The 26680-nt window shown below is 40.7% G+C and overlaps 1 protein-coding gene across 2 annotated transcripts; it reads left to right on the top strand.

Moving 5' to 3' along the window:
* The first annotated feature begins 4512 nt into the window (after positions 1-4512).
* slc39a13 (solute carrier family 39 member 13) lies at positions 4513-25439 on the top strand. Of its 2 annotated transcripts, none has more exons than XM_061815505.1 (10): positions 4513-4747; positions 6494-6850; positions 12787-12894; positions 16185-16327; positions 16708-16812; positions 18822-18911; positions 22027-22077; positions 22223-22355; positions 22433-22532; positions 22609-25439. In XM_061815505.1, exons 2-10 carry the CDS (start codon positions 6532-6534, stop codon positions 22682-22684), a joined length of 1125 nt encoding a protein of 374 aa, XP_061671489.1. In that variant the 5' UTR covers positions 4513-4747; positions 6494-6531; the 3' UTR covers positions 22685-25439. The 2 variants fall into 2 exon arrangements, with proteins under 2 accessions (XP_061671489.1, XP_061671488.1); XM_061815504.1 differs by having other exon boundaries at positions 4515-4752.
* Positions 25440-26680: the final 1241 nt, after the last annotated feature.

Raw genomic sequence — 26680 nt, 5'->3', positions numbered from 1 at the left:
GAAAGCGAGAATTTCTTTTGTTTGAGGTCAAACATTTATGTACACAAAAAATACTATGTCTTTAAAGAACGCGGGGATGCACAGATGATGAGGTCATGGCTTTGGAAGCTCCTGATAGGTTAACTGAAACATGTGAGTCAATTGACGACACACAAAGGGATGTATTTTATTTAAGGCCACACCTCAAACACCTAACTTGTTTGGAAACATGGGGGGTGGGGGGGGGGGAATTCAGCCAGGCAATCAGCGAAACAATTGTGGGGCTCCACAAGTCTGGTTAATCCTTTTTTTAAATTAAAAACATACTAAAAATCATGCATTTCATGTCACTGGAGCTTTAAACTGCACCATTTGCACAATACAGTACTTGGCACGACCTGCTCACTTACTGTACATGCTTGTGAACTTCTTGTTTTTCTTTTTTTTTCGGCTTGTCCCATTAGAGGTCGCCACAGCGTATCATCTTTTTACATCTAAGCCTATCTCGTGCATCCTCCTTTCTAACACCCACTGTCCTCATGTCCTCCCTCAAAACTTCCATCCACCTTTTCCTTGGTCTTCCTCTCGCTCTTTTGCCTGGCAGCTCCATCCTCAGCACCCTTCCACCAATATACTCACTCTCTCACTTCTGGACATGTCCATACCATTGACGTCTGCTCTCTCTTACCTTGTCTCCAAAACATCCAACTTTGGCTGTCCCTCTAATGAGCTCATTTCCAATCCTATCCAACCTGCTCACTCGAAGCCAGAACCTCAGCATCTTAATTTTTGCTACCTCCAGTTCTGCATCCTGTTGTTTTTTGAGAGCCACCGTCTCTAATCCGTAGATCATGGCCGGCCTCACCACTGTTTTATAAAGTTTGCCCTTCATCCTAGCAGAGACTCTTGTGTCACGTAGAACACCAGACACACATATTTACAATCAATAAGGTATCTTTGTTCATCTATTAATGTAACTGAGGCATGGTGGCAGACAAAACAAATTAATGATCTTCTACTAGATGGCATTAAGTCCTGACGTGAATTAATATATCTACTTGTTGTGACATTTTTGTTTGTTGGTGTGTCGAGACTGAATGTAATGTTAGATCTGATAGATAGGGTGAAGACTATTGTTAATGTTGAAGCTGAGCTGATAGCACGCGTAGATCTTCCTCCCATCCCCCTCACCTGAAACCACCGTCCTCTCTTCAACCCAAAAAGAATCTTATGTGTAAATATGACTGGTACTTGCTGGGTCTTTTCAAGAATAACTCCGACCCCAATGGAGATCAGGTATTTTTTCATTCCTGTAATTACATGAGACAGAAAGTTTGTCAAAGTGATATGGCATAATAAAAGTAGAACTACTCACTTAGTGAGGATAAAATGTGAATCTATCAAGCCATTGTCTCCAGTATGGCTGTGAGACTAGCTCTTTATAATATCAGGTCACTGAGTAACAAATCAATGTTGATTATTGACATTATTAGAACCTAGCATCTGGATTTTTTTTTTTGCCATTAAACGAAAAGTGGTTAACAGAACGTAGTTGTATTCTCATTTTAAATGAGGTAACACCAGCAAATTTCTGGTTTACGAACAGGTGTCAAGCAGGTATAAAGGGTAGTGGTAATGCTGTTTTTTTAAAGATGGTTTATTTTCTTTTTTAAAATACGCTTAGGACTCATTTGAGAATAATGCATATTTTTAAAAAAAAGTCTGTCGGGGATGCTTCAGCGTATGTTGGAGACGACTCCCTGTCTTTTTTAAAAATTATTTTTAAACGCATTGTTCTCAAATGAACCAACTTGCCATTATAAATACTTCTTGGGAAATGATCGCTACACAGTCGTGTGAATTTGGTTGGGCACCATCCATCACGTTTAATTGCCAAAATCCATCGATCTTTTCGCTTCTTTTCAGATGGTATTCCATAGAATGAGCTCTTTGAATATCTGTCTTGTCTGTTGTAAGAACTAACAGCACAACAAGTCTCGGGCGTTGTGAATATTCTGCTCCGGTTCAATGTCCCCCACACTGTCGAGCAGCTCTTTTTGACTGGCAATATGGCGCGTGAAAATGGTGACGTTGCGTGCACGAGCTCTATCCGGTGAAGTTGCAACAATTCTGAAAACAAGAGTGGGCAAAAATTCCTCCAGAGTGATGTGAAAGACTCATCAACAATTATTTATAACCCTTGATTTCAGTTATTGCTGCCAGGGTTAGCGCAACCTGTTATTAAGTTTGTGGGGGGTGACAATTACTTTTTCACAGAGGGTCAAAAAGGTTTGGATTGTTTTTTATTAATAAATTAAATTGTCATTTAAAAACTGCATTTTGGATTTTCTTGGGTTGTGTCTGAGTGACATTAAAATTGGTTTGATGATTTGAAAACTTTGTGTGATAGATATCCAGCCCGCCCCCTATTTTTCCACAGCACAGTATAACTGTGACTTCTTTGTAAAGGACAGTGCCTGATTAACATTGGAGTGACACGAACAAGTACTGGAATAATCGACACACCTCTTAGAAATGTAATGGTGCTATGCATATACAGTCTTCTTTTTTTTCCTTTCGGCTTGTCCCTTTAGCCGTCACCACAGCGTGTCATCTCAGATGAACGATATTTGTTTGTATGGAAATAAAATATGTTTGAATACTTTTGTTTTATAGTTCTTGTTTGAAATGTCCATTATGAGAACAAATGTTATTTAAAGCCCAACTGACATCCCTATAAATATTCAAAAATAGATATTGTACTATAAAATATATATAACATTCACTTAAATGTCTATATGAAAACAAGAATAGCGGAGCGCGTGTCATCCATGCGCAAGGTTGCGTAAGTCTCACTCGACATCCCAGTAGCAGCCATATTGCCTGCAACGTCATCTGCAGATGTCACACTGGGACAGTTGCCATTGAAAACACGTAGTGTCCCCTCCTATGGGAGAGGAACAACAGAGATTTTCAGATTTTTCCGACCCCCCTTCTGACACGGAAGCTCTTTACAAAGAAGAGAACATCTCACAATCGAGTGAAGTGACCGGGACACTATTACCCTATCGTTTCGAGCCATATTTAGATGATATGCGGATCACTTCTAACTAACAACAGAATCCCGACAATATGTATGACAGTAAGTAGCATACTCAGGAGGACCCATGAACGGCCAAACCACCTCGCCGCCTGATCCACCTCCGCGGCAATGGATGAACAACGCCGACGCCATCATCCACCCCAACTATTATTTTTTTAAATAGCTCTATACACACCTACCTGTCATTTGGAACCCACAAAGCTTTCGTCCGTTGCACTTGTGCAATCCATTTTTCACAACGAACCAGGTCTTTTGGAAACGTGTGAAGAGTGAATCCATCCTCCTGAGTGTTCAAGCAATATTCAGCAATACAATGAGCCAGCATTTTGGATAAAATATGAAGGAACAAAGAGCTACCTTGCCGCAAGTAAAACTGTTACAAACACATGAGCCCGCCTGAGTGGGTGTCTGCAAATAACGTCACTTCCTGGTTCTTCTCCAAAACAAATCCCTCGAGAGGATTTTCATGGGGGGAGTTACAAAAAGGCATCATATACGTCAAAATCATGTTGCGTGGTGAAAAAAAACAAATGGGTCCATTTCGGCTGCCTTTTTTTTCTTTTTAATAAAAACATACTAAAAATCATGCTTTTGGTGTCAGTTGTGCCTTAAGGCACTGAGTTCCATTAACTGGAAGGAAATCTGAAATGTAACACTTTGATTTGTAATTGGGAATTTTGAAGAAGGAACCATGAATTTTGTTCTGTATTTTGGCTCACAATTACAAAATTTCAAAATGGTAGAGGAAAATGTGGAGACATTCCCGAAGCTACGTTAAAAAATAATGTGCGAATGGAAGGTGGAATGGTGACTGACTGTTTAGTCACTAAACTATAGTGTCTCCCTCACAGTTCTGGAGACCGGGATTCAAATTCCACCTGTGTGGAGATTGTATGTTCCGCCCATGCCGTGGGTTTTCTCAGGGTGCTCCGGTTCCCTCCCTCATCCCAAAAACATACATTATTTGGAGACTCTAAATTGCCCTAAACCACGCTCACGAGCTCGACTGATAGTTTATTTCTGTGTGCCCTGCGATTGGCTGGCAACCAGTTCAGGGTGTACCCCACCTCTTGTCTGAAAATAGCTGGGATCGGCTCGAGCGTTCATGTGACCCTTGTGAGGAGAAGCGGCCCAGAAAATGGATGAATGCCCAAATTGATCTACAGATATTCATAAAGAAACATTACACACGCATTTCTAATGTTCAACAGATGTTAAATCAGTACAAGTTGGTAACCAACTATTGCATGGATACTTTTGTCTTCCGGAACATCTGCTTGCTCATTTTGTTGTCGTGACAATATTGTACTTAAACCCAAAGCCATGTGCGTAATAAAATAATGACTTGTATTGTAAAAGTAGCACACGCCTTGTCTAATTGCACACTGTGTTGGGTAAAAATATCCTCAAGTGTTTTGTTTTGTGGGGCGTGATCATCTAAGTCTCTGACTTTCACGGTTGCTATCTTTTTCCACCTCCAAGATCCTCGTACGTGGCTCTTGGAGGAAGGGGTGGGGGGAAGCTGTGCTCCATGAAGTCAGCTCGGGCCGCAACATTCCTGTCGTCGGCTGCCGGCTGGCGAGTCTGTCAGTGTGCGGCGCAAGGCAGTCTCCGTTAAACTGGCCTGGATGGCAGGGACACACTGGTGCAAAGATTGCTTCAAAAGTAAGGTACTGGAACTATAAAATGGGCTTTATGCCACGACACTAACTTAGCGCAAGTGATGCTTGTGGTAGTACTGATTTCGTGTATCGACCAAATGACTTTAGCTTGCAAATGTTATGTTTTTTGAGATGCTAGTGTTAGCTTGCTAACTTTTAAGTGCTTAAGTAGGAGCTAGTTTAAACTGACGCTGACAGAAAAGTGACACTAAGCTGACAAACACTTTTTTGACGCAATGTGAATGTTCATTTGTTGTTCGTACGTATTTGTGAATGATTATTCAGTGGCTTATGTATCTTTGACTGAAAGTCGAAGAGGAACGACCACTTACATTTAGGCAAATGCCACATGAAAGCCAGTGTTTTCCGTTACACATTAAGAACAATATCATTGCACACCACTGAAAAAAAATGTCAAAATGTATGAATAAAGTGCTGAAATAATGAAGGCCCTTGTCTCGATTTACCCACACGTGATCGTACACAACGGTGATATAGTTACATACACTTAGAAAGCTATGATTTGCGGTAACCTGTGGATATTTTGTGTTATTATTGTTATTATATAACAAATTCCGTTTGGTAGTGGAAGAGACTACAAACTTCCTTGCAATTACACTTGACTGTCTCTGCAGCCACTGTTCAGAAACCAGCCTTGTTCCATAAACCTGTGTATTTTGCTGAGGCCCTTCTTGTGATTTGCTCTTGGTCTTGACAGTAACCACTTGGTAACATCAGTCCACAAAAAACATATTTAACATGTGTGATGCCCATCTTCAATGGAAGTAGTTACAACGCTACTGTCGTGATCATCGTCCTTTGTTTTACAATATATCGTTTTCCATAAATTACACCTCATTGTCATCAGATTAATCTGCCTCCACGGCTGGTACTTTTTAAAGAAGAACTTGATAACATTCAAGCCAATATATGTGATTTGTGATGGGTTTTTTTTTAATGGGTTTTGCTGTCAGGATTTTGTTGACCTCAGCTGCAGTACTGTCTAGTATCTATTTTACTATAAGGCTGATGTCCCTTGTAATGTCTAAATGCTGGGACTGCTTTCTTTTGTTCCATGGTGGTTGGATCTATTGAATGGACAACCACACCAAGATATCTTTTGTTGTGCATTGTCCACACTTCAGCAAATGGGCTGTAAGATAACTTGAATAACATAACACAGGTATTTATCAAAGAGGACAAGGAGTCTGAATCAACAGTTGCAATGAGAGCATGTCCTCAACAACACACCTGCCAATTACAGCATTCAATTTAGTCTGTGTCACACGTTTTTGAAGGGCACAAAAATCCAGTTTTTCTGTTTGAATGGCATGACTCCTTCTCCATGTCCTTCCTTGTTGGTACGTAGCCGACATGCTGTTAGCAGTTCTCAATTGATCAGTGCTGATTTGTGTGTTTTTTGCCTCTGGCGCTCAGATTTGATTACTCCAACTTGACCGTGGTCAGAGTGCCTTAGAATTGTCCTTTCTGACCTGTTGCTGAAATTTTTCTTAATTACATTTTTTTAAACTAAATGTAGCATACATAACTTGTTGCAAACAAATTCTTCTTTTTTTCCACTATGGTAATCAAAGGGATGTGAGGCACAGTTGTTGTCCACTAATGAACGAAATATATAAAACTGAACATTTTCCATGCATTCCGTCTAATAATCACATTATGGCAGGATGTTCATTCATGAATTCATTAATATACTGTATATTCTGCTAATATGTTCCTATTTTTACAGGATTTCTGGTTACATGTGGTCTTTGACCCACGGGACGGATGAAAGCTGAAAGCTGTCAGAGACCCATCTGGGCTGTATCTGCTCTGTTTATCACCCTCCTGATGCTGACCTCCAAGGGAGCATCAGGCCAGAAGATGACTCAAACAGCCATGGCACATGCTACAGCCACGGCTGCAAGACCAGGCCCTAACTTGACCGATGACCTCCAAGGCCTTCAGGCGATAGCAGACTTCCTAGCTAGTGAGCACACTCATGTTTGGCTCTTATCCCTTGCGGGCTCAGTGGTTGTAGGCCTCAGTGGGATTTTCCCTCTGCTCGTCATTCCAATTGAAGCTGGAGCAGCCCTTAAAACCGAAGGTAGGACCTTTAACTTGAATTGCTTGATGATGAGATTTTTCAGTAGATAGCAAGATGATTCTATAATCTGGTCTTCTATGGTCTGTCATGCGCTACTACAAACTTTTGTCTATGTTAAGCTCTTTTCTCCATCTGCCCTGTGATAGTGAAATTCACTTTTTTTTTTTAGATAGAGCATGATACAGTTACCGGTACATTTGAATATTCGACAATACCAAGTACCATTGCCTTTTGGATTTGTGATGGAAATGTGCATTATTTGAATAATAATTTTAAATACTAATAAGGCAAAGTGGATGACCGGTTAGTTAATCTGCCTTATCATTCTGAAGACCCAGGTGTAAATCAGGCCTTGCCTGTGTGGAGTTTAGATGTTCTCCCCGTGGCAGTATGGGTTTTCTCGGGTTTGTCTGGTTTCCTCCAACATTCCAAAAACATGCATGATAGGTTGATTGAAAACTAAATTGTCTTTAGGTGTGAGTACTGCGTTTGTCTGCGATTGACTGGTGACCAATCAAGTTGGACTGGGGCATGTCGTGCCTGGAAACTGTGAGAATCCTAATAATGTTGCACTCAAGGATAGTTGAACCCCCAAGAGACCCTGTACTCCTTCCCTATCCATGTTTAGCTGCCTAAAAATTTCCATCATGAACATTTGTATTCTGTCTCCCACGATTTTTTTTTCTTGTGGATGCGGTATTTCCAAACATTTTTGAGATCATTTTTTTGTGTCAGCATGGATGCGTAATATTGGAAACTCACACTGACTGTGAAACATCATCTGATATTCAGCTGGTTACATTTCCTCGTCCACAATGGGAGTATGCCAGCACATGATAGGCCAGGTCAGGGATGGGCAATTTTTTTGGTTCAGAGACCACATGGATGTTTAAAATTCGACAGGTGGGCCAAGTCACAAGCAGATGTAAAAATAAAGAACAAAAAAGTCAATGTAGTGTTAATACTTAGAGGTACTGTAATGGGAACTGTATTGTTTTGTTGATTACTTTTTTTTTTGCCAGTGTATCGAAGTCTGGTGTTGGTTTTGTTTCGGCAATTCTCGGAAATGCAGCTGTCAAGATGCAGGAATATCCACCAAAAAAAGCATTAGCTCAACTGTACCCATTACAGTGGTACCTCGGTTTTCGAACGTCTTGGTTTTCGTACAAATTGGTTTTCGAACGAAAATTTTGAGTATTTTATGCTTTGGTTTTCGAACAAAAATCGGTGTTCGAACACCCCAACCAGCTGACCCGCGATGATTTGTTATTGTGCTTTCAAACACACCCCCGGAAAAAAACGGAAAAGACACAACGCGCGCACCGCACACGGCGCAACCAGATGACTCACACGCTCCTCTGCTCGCAGACGTTTCCCAGTACTGTAGTGACTTTTTTTTTTCTTCAAATTGAGCAACATTAACCCCCAATCATGACTCCAAAGAAGGCAAATGGAACTGCTGGTGCTGAAAAAAAGGAAAGTGGTCTGTAAAACTGTTGACTTCAAGAAGATTTGATAGCCGAGAACCAATCTGGTGTGCGTGTTTTTGAGCTATTGAAGAAGTACGGCATGGCGTAAACAACAATCAGCACCATTCTGAAACACAAGGATGGCCTCAAAGCAAGTGATGTTGGGAACGGAGCAACCGTGTTGACCAAGCAGATGCCACAGTCCTTGGAGGAAGTCGAAACGTTGCTTCTTATTTTCGTGAACGAGCAGCAGTTAGCTCGGATAGTGTTGGTGAGGAAGGGAGGAAATGTCGTCTGATGAGGCTGAAGGCAGGAAGGATGTCTCAAGTGCAGATATTAAAGCTTTCTGCACTAAATGGAATGACATCCATAATTTTGTAGAACTTCATCACCCGAATAAAGCTGAATGTTGCAGAGCACCGCAAAATTTTAATGATGTTGTTATAAGGCACTTCAGAGAAGTGCTTAAAAGACAGCAGAAACAAACATTAGATTTGTTCTTTGTGAAAAAGGGGCGAGTCACCCCCACCGAAGACATCTGAAACTGTTGTTTTGCACTGCTTTTTTCTTTTGTTCCATTAACCCTACCTCTAGTTGCAAGTTATTTATTTTTTTATGTTACGTACTTTCTGTGCAAATCAAAATCAATTTGTTTTTTTCCCCTCTCATTATTGCTTGTTTAAAGTTATTCTGCTCTTTTGTGAATAAAAAGAGGTTTACAAGGCTGGGGGGCAGGTCGCTACAGATACGGCAATGCACTCCCAGTCTAGCATACTCTACTAGGCTAAAGCATACATTTCAAGCAAAAAATATATTATAAAATTAAAATATATATTTCTTAAATGATTTAATTATATAAAGTATTTAAACTATGCATGTATTTCTACTATGCAATTTATTATCAGGAAAAGCTAAAAACAAATTTTTTTTAGGCTTGGAAAGCATTATTTTATTTTCCATTCATTGTAATGGGAAAAAGTGCTTCGGTTTTTGAACGTTTTGGTTTTCAACCAGCCTTCTGGAACGTATTGTGTTCGAGAACCAAGGCACCACTGTACTTGGTAAAGTACTCCATTCAAGTTACAATTACATTAACATGAACCAATAACTTTGATGAATGCATTATTTCTTTCTTTCCTAAAGTGGCAGAATCACTGCCCAGGACTCATTATTGGCATTTAATTTTTTGGCCCACTCCTAGAGATTGAAGTGTTCAGCGTTGAGGCAGAGTAGAAACAGAACTGCCAAAGTCAACCCAAGACTGGACCAGACTAGTGGAACCAGTGGGGATAACAGCACAAGGTCCAATGATCATTTTGGTATGATTTGGGCATGTCTGTACCAATGTTTGCCGGGCCCGATAGAAATGGCCAAAGGGCCAGATGTGGCCCGCGGGCCGTACTAAAACCACCCATGGCCTAAATTGAAATAATCACCTTTTCCACCAGTCATCCTGGGGAACTTTGAGTTCTTGGAAGAAAAAGGTTCCTTTGGCCCATGTGGTGTGTTCTTCCAAGCACACTTGTTAGTTCAGATGTGTCTGATAAAATACTGTTTTGCTCAGTACTGCTGGATCTAAAAAAATAATAATTGCATTGATGATGTGCCGTCGAATGCCTAATCCAGCCCGTGGTGTCACCTCCAGCACAGCAGAGGAGAGCACATATCCCCATGTGGGTTCACCTTGCTCTGCCCAGCCAGTCTGCTTCTTGGGGAGACTGAGACTGGGCTGCCCGACTGCAGACCCTGCCCTTTCATCGGCAGCCACTCCTTGCTCCGCCATGTGTGACTTTATTCCCACAATATATCTTACCATGTGCAAAATGCACATTTTGACCCACAGTTTGCAAATTGTCTTATTTTGAGCCTTGCAGGGTTCGTACGGGTCAGGGAATTTCTGGAATATCATGGGAAGAAACGTTGCCTTTTCCAGGTCTTGGAAAGTCCGGTAAGTAAAAAATATTTGGCTTGGGTCAGGGAATATCACGGGATTTTCAGTCACTGTGCGCGAACACACTCGCAAATCTGCAGTCGAGCACGAAAAATCCCTCCCGTATAATTTGTTGCGAGTAGAAATACATAGACATTCTCAGCGCACATGAAAAAGAATCCAGAGTGGTGAACCACAGCCTGCCTTTTTTTTTTTCCAACACGGAAGCACAAGGTCTGCTGATCGTTCACCTGATTCTGCCCCACTTCGGCTCTTAAAGGGGTACAGTCATAATTACAAACACCGTTAAACATGCTGCTTGTGTTTACTCTCAATAATAATGGTAAAAGTAAAAAAAAAAAAAAAAAAAAAAAGAAGTGCTATTGCTTTAATGAATGTCTGGGTATGTGAATGATAGAAGAAAAAATAGTGAAACTGGATGAGATTGTCTCTTTGAGTAAAAAAAAGTCTGGTCTGAAGCCAAAGTAAAAAGTACAGGATGAGATGGTGTAAAATGCGAGAGGGTACTTGGGTTTTCTTAGTAGATCGTCCCAAAAACCAGAATCAGAATCAGATTAAAACACTTAAATATTTTGATATACTGAAGGATATAATGCGTGAAAATCATGATGTCCCAAAAATGGGACGCTGCCCATGAATGGGTTAAAACCGGTTGGTGGCATCATTCATCTTTCAACATGCATTGCTAAAGAAATTCCGTAAGCAATAATTCAGTTTTACACCAAGAAAAACAGACGGGGATGTCATTGTGGGTTAAAAATAAATAAATGAAACAAAGTTGGATGCGACATTTGAAATTTACAGTTCATAGTTTGCTTGGTTTGGTTAGCAATGTATTTTTTTTGTTTGTTGACATGTACATTGTAAGTTTGCAAAAACACAAAATTGTTCTTAAAAATGTTCTGATGGGAATGTAAATGATGTAATCTGAATCTTTGAATGAGTCATGAAACTTCAATGGATGACTAATATGATCAGAGTGCATACGTCTGATGTTGCTCACGGTGGTCAAAGGGGGCGGTCACGGCCTCAGTGTGTTTGCTCAGAGATGTAAAAAATTAGAGCTGGACTCAGGACAGAAATAAGTATCTGCGAGCAACTAGAAAGAACACCACAGATACATTATTTCCCTTGAGGATGCTACTGGAAAAGTACAGAGAAGGTCAGAAGGTGCTACATTGTGTCCTTGTGGGTCTAGAGAAAGCCTATGACAGTGTACCAAGAGAGGCACTGTGGTATACATGCGTAAGTCTGGTGTGGCAGAGAAATATGTTGGAATAGTACAGGACATGTATGATGGCAACAGAACATTGGGGAGGCGTGCCGTAGAATTTAAGGTGGGGGTGAGACTGCATCAGGGATCAGATCTGAGCCCCTTCCTGTTTGCAGTGGTAATGGATATGATGACAGATGAGGTTAGACTGGAATCCCCTTGAACCATGATGTTCGCAGATGATATAGTAATATGCAGTTAAAGCAGGGAGCAGGTGGAGGAACAATTACAAAGATGGAGACATGCAGTGGAAAGGAGAGGAATGAAGATTAGCCGAATATATATGTGTGAATGAGAGGGGTGGATTGGGAAGAGTGAGGCTCCAGGGAGAAGAGATAGCAAGGGTGGACAACTTCAAATATTTAGGCTCAACAACCCAGAGCAATGGTGAGTGGTAAGGAAGTGAAGAAACGGGTCCAAGTTCGATGTTTTGGAGACAAGGTTTGAGAGAGCAGATTTCAATGGTTTGGACATGACCAGAGGCAAGAGAATGAGTATATTGGGGGAAGGGTGCTGCGGATGGAGCTGCCAGGCAAACAAGCAAGAGGAAGACCAAAGAAAAGGTTGATGGATTTTGTGAGGGAGGACATGAGGACAGTGGGTATTGGAGAGGAAGATGCAGGAGATAGGCTTAGTTGGAAAAAGATGACACGCTGTGGCGACCCCTAACGGGACAAGCCAAAAGGAAAAGAAGAAGAAGATCGGGGGAACTACAGTATGTATTTCAAGCCTCAAGCACAGCTCTATCAATCCTTCATGTTTTAAAGGCTGTCACTTAGTGCATTTATGTTTCACTTCCATCCAAAGGTGTTTTGTTGGATTGTTCTCACTCATCAACTCCTTTGCAGCCCTGGCCAAATGTCATTCTGAAAGATGTTGATGACTTATTTATTATAGTCCTAACCTGTTTTCTCTGCTGCTATTCCCTCATTTTTCCTCTCCTCAGGTGATGCAAGAGAATGGTGATTTTGTATTCCACTTACAAACGTGAACATTTGCTTTTGAGATTTTCTAATCAAGCTTCTGACCAGTGGTCTTGTAACTTGTTGTAGCCTTGCGCAGATAAAAATTTAATACCATTTCCATTCATTCATTTTCATTTTTTAAAGCTTTTCACATTTTATTCGTTAAAATAATGATTCAATTCAAAAGAAAAATAATGAGAATAAACGTAAAGGATTGAAATTATTTTCCTTCCATCTTGCTGTATAACACAGCAGTCTCACACTTTTGTTGTTCTCAGCTGGACGCCAGAAGCTAAAGAGGCTTTTGAGCTTCGCTATCGGTGGTCTTCTTGGAGATGTTTTTCTTCACCTTCTCCCTGAAGCATGGGCGGTGTCTGGTTCTGCAGGTGAGTCAACTTTCCTTCAGTACCTATATGTCCACTATTTAACACATTCTTTCATGCCTAATATTGAGTGGAATTATTATCAACCATAATATGCCGAAATATTAAGTTAATTTCAGTGTCTTCTAACATATGACAATGGCTAATGAAATGGCTAAATAAATAAAAGAATCAGGTTAAAACTTTTTTAATTTCCATCCCGTTACTCAAAAACAACACATTTCTAATTGTCAGTGCACTAAGTGCATAAACATTTTTCTGTGAGAAAATCCCAGAGTCCTTTAAATCAATGAGTTCCAACTGTAATGGAGCCAAAGCACATATTTTACAACAGAAAAATCTCACGGCACATCAACAAACAAAAAGTGGTTACATTATTTACTGTATGTACTTCCATCCATTTAATAAGGTCATTGATTTATTCTGTCTGTGTACAGTGGTGAGGTGTGCCATAGGCATAACAGAAGAATTTAAGGTGAAGGTGGAATTGCATCAGGGATCAGCTCTTGAGCCCCTTCCTTTTCCCTGGGGTAATGGAAAGGCTGACAGATGAGGTTAAGACTGGAATCCCCTTGGACCATGATGTTTGCAGATGATATTGTGATATGCAGGGAGCAGGTGGAGGAACAATTTGAAAGATGGAGGCATGCACTGGAAAGGAGAGGAATTAATATTATCCGAAGTAAAACACAATATATCTGGGTGAATGAGAGGGGTCGAGGGGGAAGAGTGAGGCTACAGGGAGAAGAGCTAGCGAGGGTGGATGACTTCAAATACTTGGGATCAACAATCCAGAGCAAGTGAAGAAACGGGTACAAGCGGTCGGAGCAGGTTGGAACAGCTGGCGGAAGGTGTCGTGTGTGTTATGTGACAGAAGAGGCTTTGCTTGGATGAAGGGCAAAGTTTATAAAACTGTGGTGAGGCCAGCCATGATGTATGGATTAGAGACGGTGGCACTGAAGAGACAGCAGGAAGCAGAACTAGAGTTAGCAGAAATGATGTTGAGGTTCTCGCTCGGAGTGAGCAGGTTGGATAGGATTAAAAATTGGCTCATTAGAGGGACAGCCAATGTTTGGTGTTTTGGAGACAGGGTTCGAGAGTGCAGACTTCGATGGTTTGGACATGTCTAGAGGCGAGAGAGTGAGTATATTGGTAGTAGGGTGCTGAGGATAGAGCTCCCAGGCGAACAACCAAAAGGAAGACCAAAGAAAAGGTTGATGGATGTTGTGAGGGAAGACATGAGAGCAGTGGGTGTTAGAGAGGAAGATGCACGAGAAAAGCTTAGATGGATAAAGATGACACACTGTGGTGAACTCTTAACGGGACAAGTTGAAAGGAAAAGAAGAAGTAGTATTTGTTCTGTTTGTCACTATACCTCACTGGTATAATTATATGAACAAAGATAATGCTTGTAAATGAATAATTCTTTGAACAATTACATAAAATGTAATTATTTCCCACAGCACAATTTAAGAACACTCATGCCCCACTAATGTGCCCTGGCACACTGTCTATGAATCACTGCCTTAAAGTAATAAATTATAAATAATGGAGAGAAAAAACGTGTTAACTTTAGGCCTTACACCGATCTGATTGGCCGATAATTACCAATTTATGGTGATGGACTTTCATGTCATAATTCGCCGATTTGAACAATGATGTCATGGATCAGATTCGCCAAAGACATTTAATCCGTGTCCCTATCGCATATGAATCCAAAAGCTAGTTTATTTTTATTCTTGTCATATCTTGTGGAATAGTACAGTAACTGACGGCCAACAAAGTTTTTTTCAATCTTTTCCGTAAAAAAACATGTCAGTGTGGGACTATTTTGCGGTATCTCAGACATACAATGTATGTTATTTGCAGTCAGTGCACAACTGAAGTACGTCATTGGAAACGTCATACATATGCTTCAAAACAACAAAATTGATCTGGCACCTGAGGAATGTACACAAGGAGGCGCATGCCAAGTTGAAGCAACACAACATGGGGAGAAAAAAAACGGGGGAAATTGATGCTAACTCAGGACAACTCCTGTTCAAATAGTACATACAATTAGAAAGTTAGAATAAGCATGTCTTTAACAGTATTTGTTAAAATAATTTAGCTTCAGGAAGTTAGCACACATTATTTCTGTTATGTTATAATGATTATTTGACCTGAACATACATCAGTGGCCAATACTTGAATCCCCCTAGAGGTTATTGATATTTTAACTTTCATCTAAATTGAGAATACTTTATACTAGAGCATACTTTAAGATTATCTTTATATAGTACACAAGTATGGACGGTAAATTAACATCTTGCGATAGGATCCATGATTGGTTATTGGGTTTTTAAACTTGCTGATCGGGCCCAAAAATCCTGATTGTGTAAAGTGTAGTTGACGTGTCGGCTGATAAGTTTTCAGGATGGTCGTTCCAAAAACCACACTGGGCAAAAACAACAACACCCTATTGTGGACCACCCCTGTGGAATATTCAAACTGAAGCCTAAATAGAATGACTCTAAGATGAAAATTTATGACAGAAGAAGTCTTTTGGATTTAAAGGTAAAATATCTTCATCAACAAATAAGAACAGTCCAGTTGCTTCAGTTCCATCTTTGCGGATGATCGTGACTTGGTTGACTGACTTTCTACATATACTGTACTAATTTAAATATGTTCATATAATATGAGAGTTCTTGTTAAAAAAAAAAAACATTAAGACTTTTAAGTTTTTTAATTATTATTATTTTTAAATCATTTGACCACAGAGTGCATCACATGACACACTAATCCCTCAGCATTCCTTGTTTAATCATCATTATCACTCGCTGTGCATACTAAAACGCGGTCTAGCCACATTTTCTACTACCGGCTGTTTAGCTTGGATGCTAATTAGCGGTAGTACTCATCAATCATCTGCCCTGATGTGTTGAATGAATCTTGCATAACTATGCAATTCATCTGCCACAGTTTTCTTTCTTATCTTTTCTGCCATGAACATTCATGCAGATTCTCATTGGACCCTTTGTTCCAAATAGATTATCCTCCCGTGTTACATTACATATGTGCTACTGCAAAACTGCATGGAATAAATCACAACGCACCAGAGGTTAATAAGGAAGTGGCCTGTTGACTATATATTCTGAGTCTGTTTACTTCTAATTGAATGTAAAAGTTGTAATTTGATATTCTCAAATAGCGAGTTTGTTATTCCTAGCTTTGGTATTGTTGTTGTCGCACTTGTGTATACCTGTAGCTAATCTTTTATGAAAAATAAACTTTCTCATCTCTTTCTGCAGCCAGCAAAGAAAAACACTACATAACGCAGGGCTTGTGGGTAATCACTGGCCTACTTGCATTCCTTCTCCTAGAGAAGATATTCTCAGACCAAAGTGGACACAAAGATTCACCATCACATTCAGACCTAAATTTTAATTGTACGGTAAGTTCTAGAGACTCCCTGAATGCATTGGTCATCAGTACACTCATTTGAAAGCAGTCACCCACTCCATCTGATGAGAGAAAGTCATTGAGTTGATATTTTTTCTATAAACTCCTGCTTGTCAGCAGCTGAGACTCGCTCTTTTAAAATCAGGAAATGCCATTTTGCAGTTCAGCTGATTTGAGTATTAAATCTGTATTACCTGTGAAATTATTTCAGTACAAATCATAAATGAAAAAGTACACAAACATTTGCTATTTGGGAAAGACATTTTCGCCCACTAGTCAGTAATTAATGGTGAATGTTGTGACAAATTGTGGTGTGATCTTTTATCATTCCAACCCCCCCTCCCCCCCACTTGCACACACACACCTACACAGTCAAGTTCTCTTTGCAGTGGAAAGGGTGTTGCGTTAAATGGAAATGGGCACCATACTGAGCCACAGAAATCATCTACCCATCAGAATCTGCATGGAACAGTCGAGGTATGCATTTCTGAGAACCAAACGTTTGCAAACAAATACATTTAAAACAAATGATGATGATGATGAAGCTTATGAAGCCTGTGTTTTATAAACCTGTTTTATAAACAATAGGTGAACAAATGCTGCATCATAATATGTTACAGTTAACTAGGTCTGACATACTGTATGAGGCGGCACGGTGGATCAGCTGGTAAAGCGTTGGCCTCACAGTTTTTCACATTTATTGGATACTCTAAATTGACCCTAGGTGTTATTGTGAGTGCGTCTGTTTGTCTCCATATGCCCTGCGATTGGGTAGCAACCAATTCAGGGTGTACCCTGCCTCCTCCCCGTTGACAGCTGGGGTAGGCTCCAGCACTCCCGCGAAACCTTGTGCAGATAAGCGGCCAAGAAAATGGATGGATTTAATATACTATATATATATGATTGAACTTTTAAATGTCAGACACAATCTGGCCTGGGACATAATCGGTGTCTAATTTGCTAATATTTTTAAGACAAAAATCATGGAAATTATCAAAATGAAATAATTGGTTTCAGGGTCAAACTGTCAGCATCATAAAACCTCTATTCACTGTGCTGGGAATGTTTTATACCACTTTTATTTACTTTGCTCACAAGGAGTCTACTTATTTTACACACATTCCAATGTACTGTTTATCCTTCTCATGTTGTTTTTCTGTGAAAGCTCCCTTAATGTACACTGAGAGCTACACATTATTTTTATGTCTTACATGTTGTTGGAGGTCCATCTTAATAGAATTGTTGAAAAAGCAAAAGAAATGGCCCCAATTATTCCTTTGATTTCAACTGAGGTTTCGTACATTGATACTGATATTTCCGGTGATGTCATGCATCATGACTTGATTTTCTGTGGGTAAAATATGATAACTGAAAAAGTGTGTTCTTCCTGGTGAGGAGATCACCTTCTAAAAAGTTCAGACACAAAATTACCATTTGACAAATACAGTGTAGCAATTTCCAATTCGCCAGATTCTACATTGGCCACAAAAGTCAAGAAAGGACGCCAAGTTCCAAACTGTTCAGTGGGTATCATTTTAAAATGCAAGCAATGAGTGCTCTTCTCTGCCTCGCCCAGTTATTTCTTGCCATCATTTAAATACACACCTGTGGGTGTGCTGATGATTTAATGAGGCATAGTCATCACCCTTCTATGTTATAGCCAAAAATGCTTGCGTCTTGACACGGTAAGCTAGCAAAGACCTGGTCTTAAGTACATTAAAAACCAAGTTCATCTTATTTTACAAGGTGCTGGTTAAGACTACTTCGCTTTTCTCATTCTACAACTAAGTATTAATCAGAGTCCACCCGTTCATTAATTTCCCCTACTACTTATCTTCACTAGAATCCCGAACATGCTGGAACCTATCCCAGCTATCTTGGGGAGGTAGGTTACACCCTGAACTAGTTGCTTGACAATCACAGGCCACATACGTTTAAACAATCAATTTGCACCCACATTCACGCCTTGGCAATTTAGAGTCGTCAGTTAATCTACCATATGCATGTTTATGGAATGTGGGAGGAAACCAGAGGACCTGGAGAAAACCCATGCAGGCATGGAAAGATGATACAAAGCCACACAGGAAGGCCGGATTTGAACCTGGGTCCTAAGAACTGCGAGGCGGATCTGCTATCCAGTCGTACACCGTGCCACCCAGAGTGCACTCATTTACAAATTAAATGTTAAATCATAAATAGTACAGGCGTTTAGTCTAACACACATGCCTAATGAAAAAATAAATTAAAACGAGATTGAAGTTAGATACAGGCCACCGATCACTTCAGTAGTGGAATCCATCTCATTATAACTAAAGCCGCTGCTGTCCAAGCTATAGTCTACCAGTCACCTTTAATACATGGCTTAACCATCACAATAGCTAACAAAGAACTGTCAGCAGTTCATCTTAATTGAAAGAGAAATTCTCATTTAAAAAATTAATAGCCTGATCCTGTGATATGACCGAAATACCTGTACTATGTTTCAGACAAGTGGCTACCTTAACCTACTAGCCAATTGCATTGACAACTTTACACATGGACTGGCTGTCGCAGGGAGCTTCCTTGTCAGCAAAAAGGTAAAGAACTGTGTGCATATTATCCAAAAATAAGAAGGTTAACTGCTTTCATGATTCTTATGAATAGACATGCCATCTTGAATTATATTTGAGAACTGTAATGAACAATAGGAATTGTTAACATCTCCCGCTGCCTTTTGGCTGCAACTGCAAGTGCAGTGTGTTTTGTAAACCTTTTTACCTTTGATGGGGAGAAAACTTGCAAACGTACAGCACTAAAGAGCCACACTGCTAGTCTTGAACTTCTTTTCCTTTCGGCTTGTCCCATTAGGGGTCGCCACAGCGTGTCATCTTTTTCCATCTAAGCCTATCTCGTGTATCTTCCACTCTAACACCCACTGTCCTCATGTCCTCCCTCACCACATCCATCAATCTTTTCTTTGGTCTTCGCCTCTCTCTTTTGCCTGGTAGCTCCATCCTCAGCACCCTTCTACCAATATACTCACTCTCTCGCCTCTGGACATGTCCAGACCATCGAAGTCTGCTCTCTCTTACCTTGTCTCCAAAACATCCAACTTTCGCTGTCCCTCTAATGAGCTTCACGTCCAGCCTGTTCACACCAAGCAAGAGCCTCAGCATCTTCATTTCTGCTACCTCCAGTTCTGCTTCCACTTCGCCAACTACCTTTTCCCGACGTCACATCTCAATGTACTCCTTTCGCCTCTCCTCAGTCCTCTCTGTGTCCCACTTCTTCTTTACTTATATCTTTCCTTGAGTGACTTCCTGTATTTTATGGTTCCACCACCGAGTTTCCTTCTCCCCTTTCCTACCAGAAGACACCCCAAGTACTCTGCTGCCTGCCTCTCTGAAAACCTTGGCAGTCTTCTGGGAGCTCTTTCTGTCCATCTAGAGTCTGTCTCCCTACTTTCCGAAAGGCCATAAAACATTCTTTGTTTCTCAGCTGCCACCACCTGATTCTCTGCTCTACCTAAATTTGACTTCTTAATCTTCCTACCTGCTATAGAGTCATCCTACACACCACCATCCTATGCTGTCCAGCTACAGCTCCCCCACCACTACCTTACAGTCAGTCACAAAATATAATCCACCTGCGTGCTTACACCTCTGCTCTCTCACTCTATGTTCCTGTCTCTTCTGGAAATAAGTCTTCACCACTGCCAATTCCATCCTTTTTGTGAAGTCCACCACCATCTGACCCTCAAAGTTCCTTTGCTGAATGCCATACTTACCCATGACTTCTTCATCGCCCCTGTTTCCTTCGCCAACATGTCCATTAAAATCTGCACCAATCACAACTCTCTCTCTGTCTGGGATGGTCAGGACTACTTCGTATAGTTCCTTCCAGAATTTCTCTTTCAACTCAAGCTCACATCCAACCTGTGGGGCATAGCCTCGAATCACATTATACACAATACCCTCAATTTCATATTTCAGCCTCATCACTTGATTTGATACTCTTTTCACCACCAAGACATTCTTAGCCAGCTCGTCCTTTAAAATAACCCCTACTCCATTTTTCTTCTCCATGGTAAAATAATTTAAAACCTGCTCCTAAACTTCTAACCTTACTCCCTTTCCACTTGCTCTCCTGGATGCACAATATATCAACCTTTCTCCGAAGCATCATGTCAACTAACTCCTGAGCTTTTGCTGTCATAGTCCCAACATTCAAAGTCCCTACACACAGGTGGAGGGTCTGTGAATTTTGCTTCTTTTTCTGCCGACTAAGCCGCTTTCCTCCTCTTTTTTGCTTTCGACCTTCATTATCTGAATTTCTACCTACGCCTTGCAGATTAATCGTGCTGGGGGCGGGCATATTTAGCCCATGCCACGACCTATCCCTTATGGAATTCGTTTGATGAATGCTCATGTATGTTTGGCACAGTTTTACGCCAGATGCCCTTCCTGACGCAACCCTCTGCATTTATCCGGGCTTGGGACCGGCCTACAGGTCGCACAATATTGTGTTGTTGTGTTTAAGTCGGCCTTTCTACTTGTCCAATTTCCTCAATACTAGTACTCACGGACCTCGTTGGATCTGATACGTAGGTTTTGCAGGTCTTGTAGGTATTAGCGATTGATGTTTTCTTCCTCGCCAAATTTTTGGTTATTGATGCGTCTTGTTGTTAGCAAGCTAGGCAAGGCTAAGCTAGGCTGCGCTGCTTCAAATGAGACCGAATACGGCTCCAATTTGGGTACTAGGTTTTCACAGATGATGATTCTTAGTCCACTGATGTCGTCACCAAAGGCGTCCCACGTCGAATATTCATAACATTTGGTCCAAATTCAGCAGGATTTATTTATTGTACAACCGGGTTTGCCGCAGCCTCCTCGTTTTCGCTGCCACCAGGTTGGCGACCGGAAGCAGACCCACTGCTACTCAAGAACTATTATATAAATTAGGCAAGATGAACACATTCTGTACTGTACATGACATTTGGCATGGAGAAGATTGATTAACAATGGTTTACAGTCCCTTAGCAAATTCGGATGCAGAACACACTATAAGCTTTCCCTGAGCGACTCAATATGCAAAACACAATGCATGTTCATATGCTGTTTAAAAAAAATGCTACCTGTACGCTGTAAAAAATTACACACACACAAAAAATCTGTGTAACAGCAAGCCCATGTAAAGTGAACTGCGTTGTATATATAAGATTAATTTAAAAAACAGATTTGCTCATTTTGATAGCTTGACATCGGGAGACGCAGAGGCGGAACACACAAACACACACATGCTGGAGAGAAGATGCACACAGAGACAAAACAAAAGTTTTGGAAAAGAAGTTAAACTCTGTTTTAATGCAGATTCCTTCTTATACCTTATTTGTTTGAAATTACACAATGGAAATAATCCACCTTCCATCCTTGACACGATATACTGTATCATAGCTGGAAGAAGAATAGTCCAGCTGGTGTGACATAAGGCTACCAGCGGGAACTGTGGACGTACTTGCCAGAGAGGAAGTTAGCTAGATGTCACAAACACACGCACGAGCATGCACATGCCAATTTACCATTGTGCTTGTGCAAACTATTTCAGTATGATAAATATATTAATGGTATGGGGCTTACACTAAATGTTTTGTTACTTTTTGTTACATACCAATTGATGAATGGCATTTTACTTATAATGATACTTTGCTTACAGGTTGGGTTTCTTACCACTTTTGCCATCTTGCTTCATGAAATCCCACACGAGGTGAAATTCTCAGACCTAAATATATTTGACAAATGAATGTCTTGTCTGTTATCTCACATGAGCCTTCGGTTTGGAGGGAGCATTTAAAGTCCCCAAACTGCAATGTGAAGTCACTGACCATGATATGCAACGTCATTGTTCACAGGTGGGTGACTTTGCCATTTTGCTGCGAGCCGGCTTCGACCGTTGGAGTGCTGCTCGTCTGCAGCTGTCCACTGCATTGGTTGGTGTGCTGGGGGCTTGCTTTGCTTTGTGTGCGCAGACACCAAAAGGCACAGGTAATTTTTTTTTTCTGGTTCCTGAATACATATTCTCAAACATCCCGTGAACTACAGCAGTGATCTACTGTTTCCAGAAAATGCAACTTCCTGGATACTTCCGTTCACCTCTGGAGGCTTTCTATACATTGCCTTGGTGAATGTAGTTCCTGACCTACTCGAGGAATCCAATTTGAGGCAAGCTCCATACAACTTTGATCATGAGTACAATATTTATGGATTGCCTTTGAGTGTTAAAGCTTTTGTTTTGCAGGCACGCCCTACTTCAAACCCTGCTCATTTTCTGTGGTGTGGCAGTCATGGCTCTCCTGTCAACGATTGCTTTTTGAAAATTGAGGGGCTGTTTTTCTTGCAGTAGTACCAAACAGAGACCTTCATGAATGCTTACAATCCATCTTGATACCCAGATTACACCCTCTGGATATTCTTGTGTGTCACAGTACACTCAATGAATATCTGACAAAAATTGCACTTTAATTGCACAAAGTAATGAACTCAGTTTTGAGACGGGACATTTTTATTTTAAAATTTTGGACAGTGTGTCAGCTTTAATTCTCAAGGGAATGTTGATTTATAAGGATTTCTGTTACCAAGTTGTCATCTAATATTCATCTATCAGATACTGTTTTGCACATAAAATGTTGGTGCTACAGTCTAATCCGGTAGCCTGCCTTGTTTAAATTGTAATTAACCCAAGAAAATATGTTTACATGCAGACATAATTTCATAATATTAAGACTGTTGTTGCATATTTTAATCATCACTTATCAGTCTTCTAAAAAGGCTATTTATGAGGATTTTATTTTTGTGTTTTTTTTCTCAGTTCAGAGACTGAGAGTTAAAATACAAGCTCTGGTCTTCCTGTGTGTCGGTTGCATGTTCCTCCCTAGCTTCCATTGGTTTTCTCCGAGCACTTTGGCCTCTTCCCACGTTCCAAAAATGTGTGTTAGGTCCACTGAAGACACTAAATTGAATGTGAGTGTGAATGCTTGTTTGTTAAAAATGTGTAGAAAATGGATGAATCTGGGATTTCATGGTCCACCCAACTCTCCTGACTCCCCATTTGTTCTTGAAGGTGATAAATTGTCAATTTCTCAGATCTTTATGAAAATATTGATTTGTAACATAATGCTATGTTGAAAAAACACTGGCATTAACTGTTTGGAAACAGTTATGATATGCACCCACCTACAGTATGTGTAAAGCTGTATTAAGTTTGTGGCTCACAAGGTTGAAGAAGCTGATAGCTAAATTCACTCTGGTTTGCTGTGGAAAATCCAGTCCATCTTGTGTCAATGCTCCTAAAATCCTATGTTTAAATTGTCCTACGGAAATGGAGGGAGGAGTCATTGAGATGGTGTGTTCACTCTGGTCCCTTTCCTTCCGCATGTTTGGCAAACGTGTTGCAATAACCCTACCGCAGGTTGTCTACTTCAATCATCAGCCTACGAGGTGCTGGTTGTCTGTGGAAGGGTTTTCAGTCACGGTACGCGAAGACAACAAACAAACACTTAACATGTGAGAGCTCACTATGGTGCCAAAATAGCATGGAAAAATAATAGCAGTGATAAGCAATGACCATCTCTTTTGTTCCCATCATGCACTCATGTATTTTCTCACCAAATGATGTCAGAATATTTTGTTACTACCTTATCTGTATTACAACATGATTGTCCCTAAGCATTGTTTAGCATTGTCTCAATGCTTATTATTTTTAAAATTGTGTAATTTTGCCCTCAGTCGTAAATGGATGACCTTATTCTATTTAAATATTTTCTTTGACTGGTCAGAATAAAGTTAGATCCATGCTGTGTCTAGGAAATGATTTTTTTTTTCTACTCCCAAAAGTCCCATGTCATCAAAAGCCAATGTTTTTCAATATATTTACGACCTAATTAAAGTTTGACTTGGGGGAGGAGCTAAAGAATGTTTAGTGGTGGCCAGGTTGAGACAGGGGGTAATTTGGTGGTGGCACATAATGCTGAGCGTGAATAAAGTTTGCAACTATAAAATAAGGAAATTATGAATGCATGCTACATTGATTAAAATTCAGACAGTGGAATTATCAATACACAGTCACTCGCAATTAGGGAAACAAACTAACTAAGTAAAGTACAAGACTTCCAACCTTATGTATTCCAACTACAGGTAGTCTAATTATATACAGTATTTAGTTCAGCAACTCTTTATTTTCCACTGAAATATCAGTGGGACAGACAAATTGAAAAACAAAACATACTGACAATATAATCAACAGTTGGGAAGATTACATCGGGAATGTAGTTGTTAAAATTATAACCCATTGAGCATGTAATCATGTAATTTAAAAAAAGTGGATTAAAAATTTGATCGATAGGAATTACCTACATTTTTGTTCTTTACACAAATAATACATTGATCACAGAATGATCAAATGTAAATACATAAAACAAACCCCAATTCCAATTAAGTTGGGTTGTGTAAAATGTAAATAAATTATTTAAAAGTACTTTTCAACCGATATTCAAATGAATAGATTATACCCATCCATCCATTTTCTTAGCTACTTATCCTCATGAGGGTCACGGGGTGCTGGAGCCTATCCCAGCTGTCAACAGGCAGGAGCCACGGTACACCCTGAACTGGTTGCCAGCCAATCGTAGGGCACATCGAGACAAACAGCCACACTCACAATCACAACTTGGGGCAGTTGAGAGTATCCAGAGTGTTGGGATGTTGGAGGAAACTGGAGTGCCCGGAGAAAATCCACACAGGCACGGGGAGAACATGCAAACTCCACACAGGCGGATTGAACCCGGGACCTCAGATCTGTGACGCTTTCCAACTTGCCGCCGAAGAGATTAAAAAGACAAAATATTTCATGCTCAAAGTGATGTTTTTTTTTTTTTTTTAACTTTTTGATTTTTTTTCCCCCCTTCCAAATACCATTTGATGCCTGAAACATGTTCTAAAAAAGCTTGGTCATGTTTAGCACTGTGTAACATCACCTTTCCTTTTAACAATAATTGACTGAGGTAAATAGAATTCTTTCCCATTCTTGCTTGACGTACAACTTGCGTTGCTCAATAGTCTGGGGTCTCCAGTATCGTATTTTGTGCTTTATAATGCACCACACGTTGTCAGGAGGGAAACCGGTCTAGACTGCTGCTGGCAGGCCGTTCTAGTGGTTACATCGCACTCTTTGTCCTTTTCGGCTGTTAGGTCAAGCAGAAAGAAGGATCTGTATCGTCACTGGACTTTTTAAGCTGCCGCTATGGTTTTAATAATATTTCAATGGTTATATCTTGCAAATGAAAGTCGATCAGAACATGGTTTCAAGATGGGAGTAAAGAAAAGACAACAAAAGGACTTGCTGTAAACAAGATGAGGAAAGTAATTCATATATCTCGACCACTGACATTTATATATGTATGTTGTATGGGGCTGTAGTTCTACACCCTGTGAGGAGGGGTAACGTGCAGGACAAGGGTTGTGAACCCAGCAGTACACATCAAGTGTGGTGAGAGTGGCTATGCAAATTATAAGTCTTATTGGACCACATTGTGAGTGAAGGGATACCCAAGAAATTTGCATAGTCATACGTGATCCCAATGTGAAATGGCCCTCACCCACCAAATAACTCCAAGAAGTGTATGTCTGCTGACACATGCAAGTGGATTGACGTTACACATGCACAGTGACCGTGAGAAGTCTTCAGTAATTGCTGCACCTGCACCATGGGGGCTGAGAACCCAACGCACCCAATCGAGAGGCGGGGTCAGGCCTACCAAGGGATGCAGGATGATTGACCGACCCCACTAAGGTGCCTGAAAAAATCTCAGCTCTGTGGCAACGACCCCGGGAATCCCACCCACATTCCACCCTGCACCCGCTACCTGCTCCCAAGTGTAGGATGTAGAAGGTGGACACCCCTAAACCTCCTCCTGAAATCAGGCAGGGGAAAAAAAAAAATACCACAGCAGGCCCTACGGACAGCGGGGGACCCCTCCCCACAAAAAAGGAGACGACAGCAGTGGGAGACAAGCAATGGAGAGAAGCAGGGCTGAGGAGAACGCCAGTTTTACACAACTCCACCACCTCCGGAATATGTGCAAGTCATCCACCAATGCCCGCCAGGAGGTCCCAAAGAGATTAGTAAGGAGTAAAAAAGTTCCGCCCCCACAGAGTTCAGGACTGCATGCAAAGTGTCAAGAAGAGAAGATCCCCATTCTGTGCATCTCCTTACATCTTGCAAATCATTCTTAAGATTGTGGCAGGGAAAAAAAATACAAACATAAATAATGCAAAAAATTATGCTGTCGCGCTACACTCTCCCCCACCTCTAC

Source organism: Syngnathoides biaculeatus, chromosome 3 (assembly GCF_019802595.1).
Source record: "Syngnathoides biaculeatus isolate LvHL_M chromosome 3, ASM1980259v1, whole genome shotgun sequence".
In the NCBI taxonomy this organism is placed as follows: Eukaryota; Metazoa; Chordata; class Actinopteri; order Syngnathiformes; family Syngnathidae; genus Syngnathoides; species Syngnathoides biaculeatus.
The sequence above is the reverse complement of the archived record's forward strand: the minus strand, read 5'-3'. Positions and strand labels throughout refer to the sequence as shown.

What these genes read in the sequence shown, in the direction of transcription:
- slc39a13 (XM_061815505.1), top strand. Translation starts at nt 6,532, where the DNA reads ATGAAAGCTGAAAGCTGTCAGAGACCCATCTGGGCTGTATCTGCTCTG. An exon ending in AGCAGCCCTTAAAACCGAAG is followed by an intron (nt 6,851 to 12,786) that starts GTAGGACCTTTA and finishes TGTTGTTCTCAG; the next exon opens with CTGGACGCCAGAAGCTAAAG. An exon ending in ATCTGCATGGAACAGTCGAG is followed by an intron (nt 16,813 to 18,821) that starts GTATGCATTTCT and finishes ACTATGTTTCAG; the next exon opens with ACAAGTGGCTACCTTAACCT.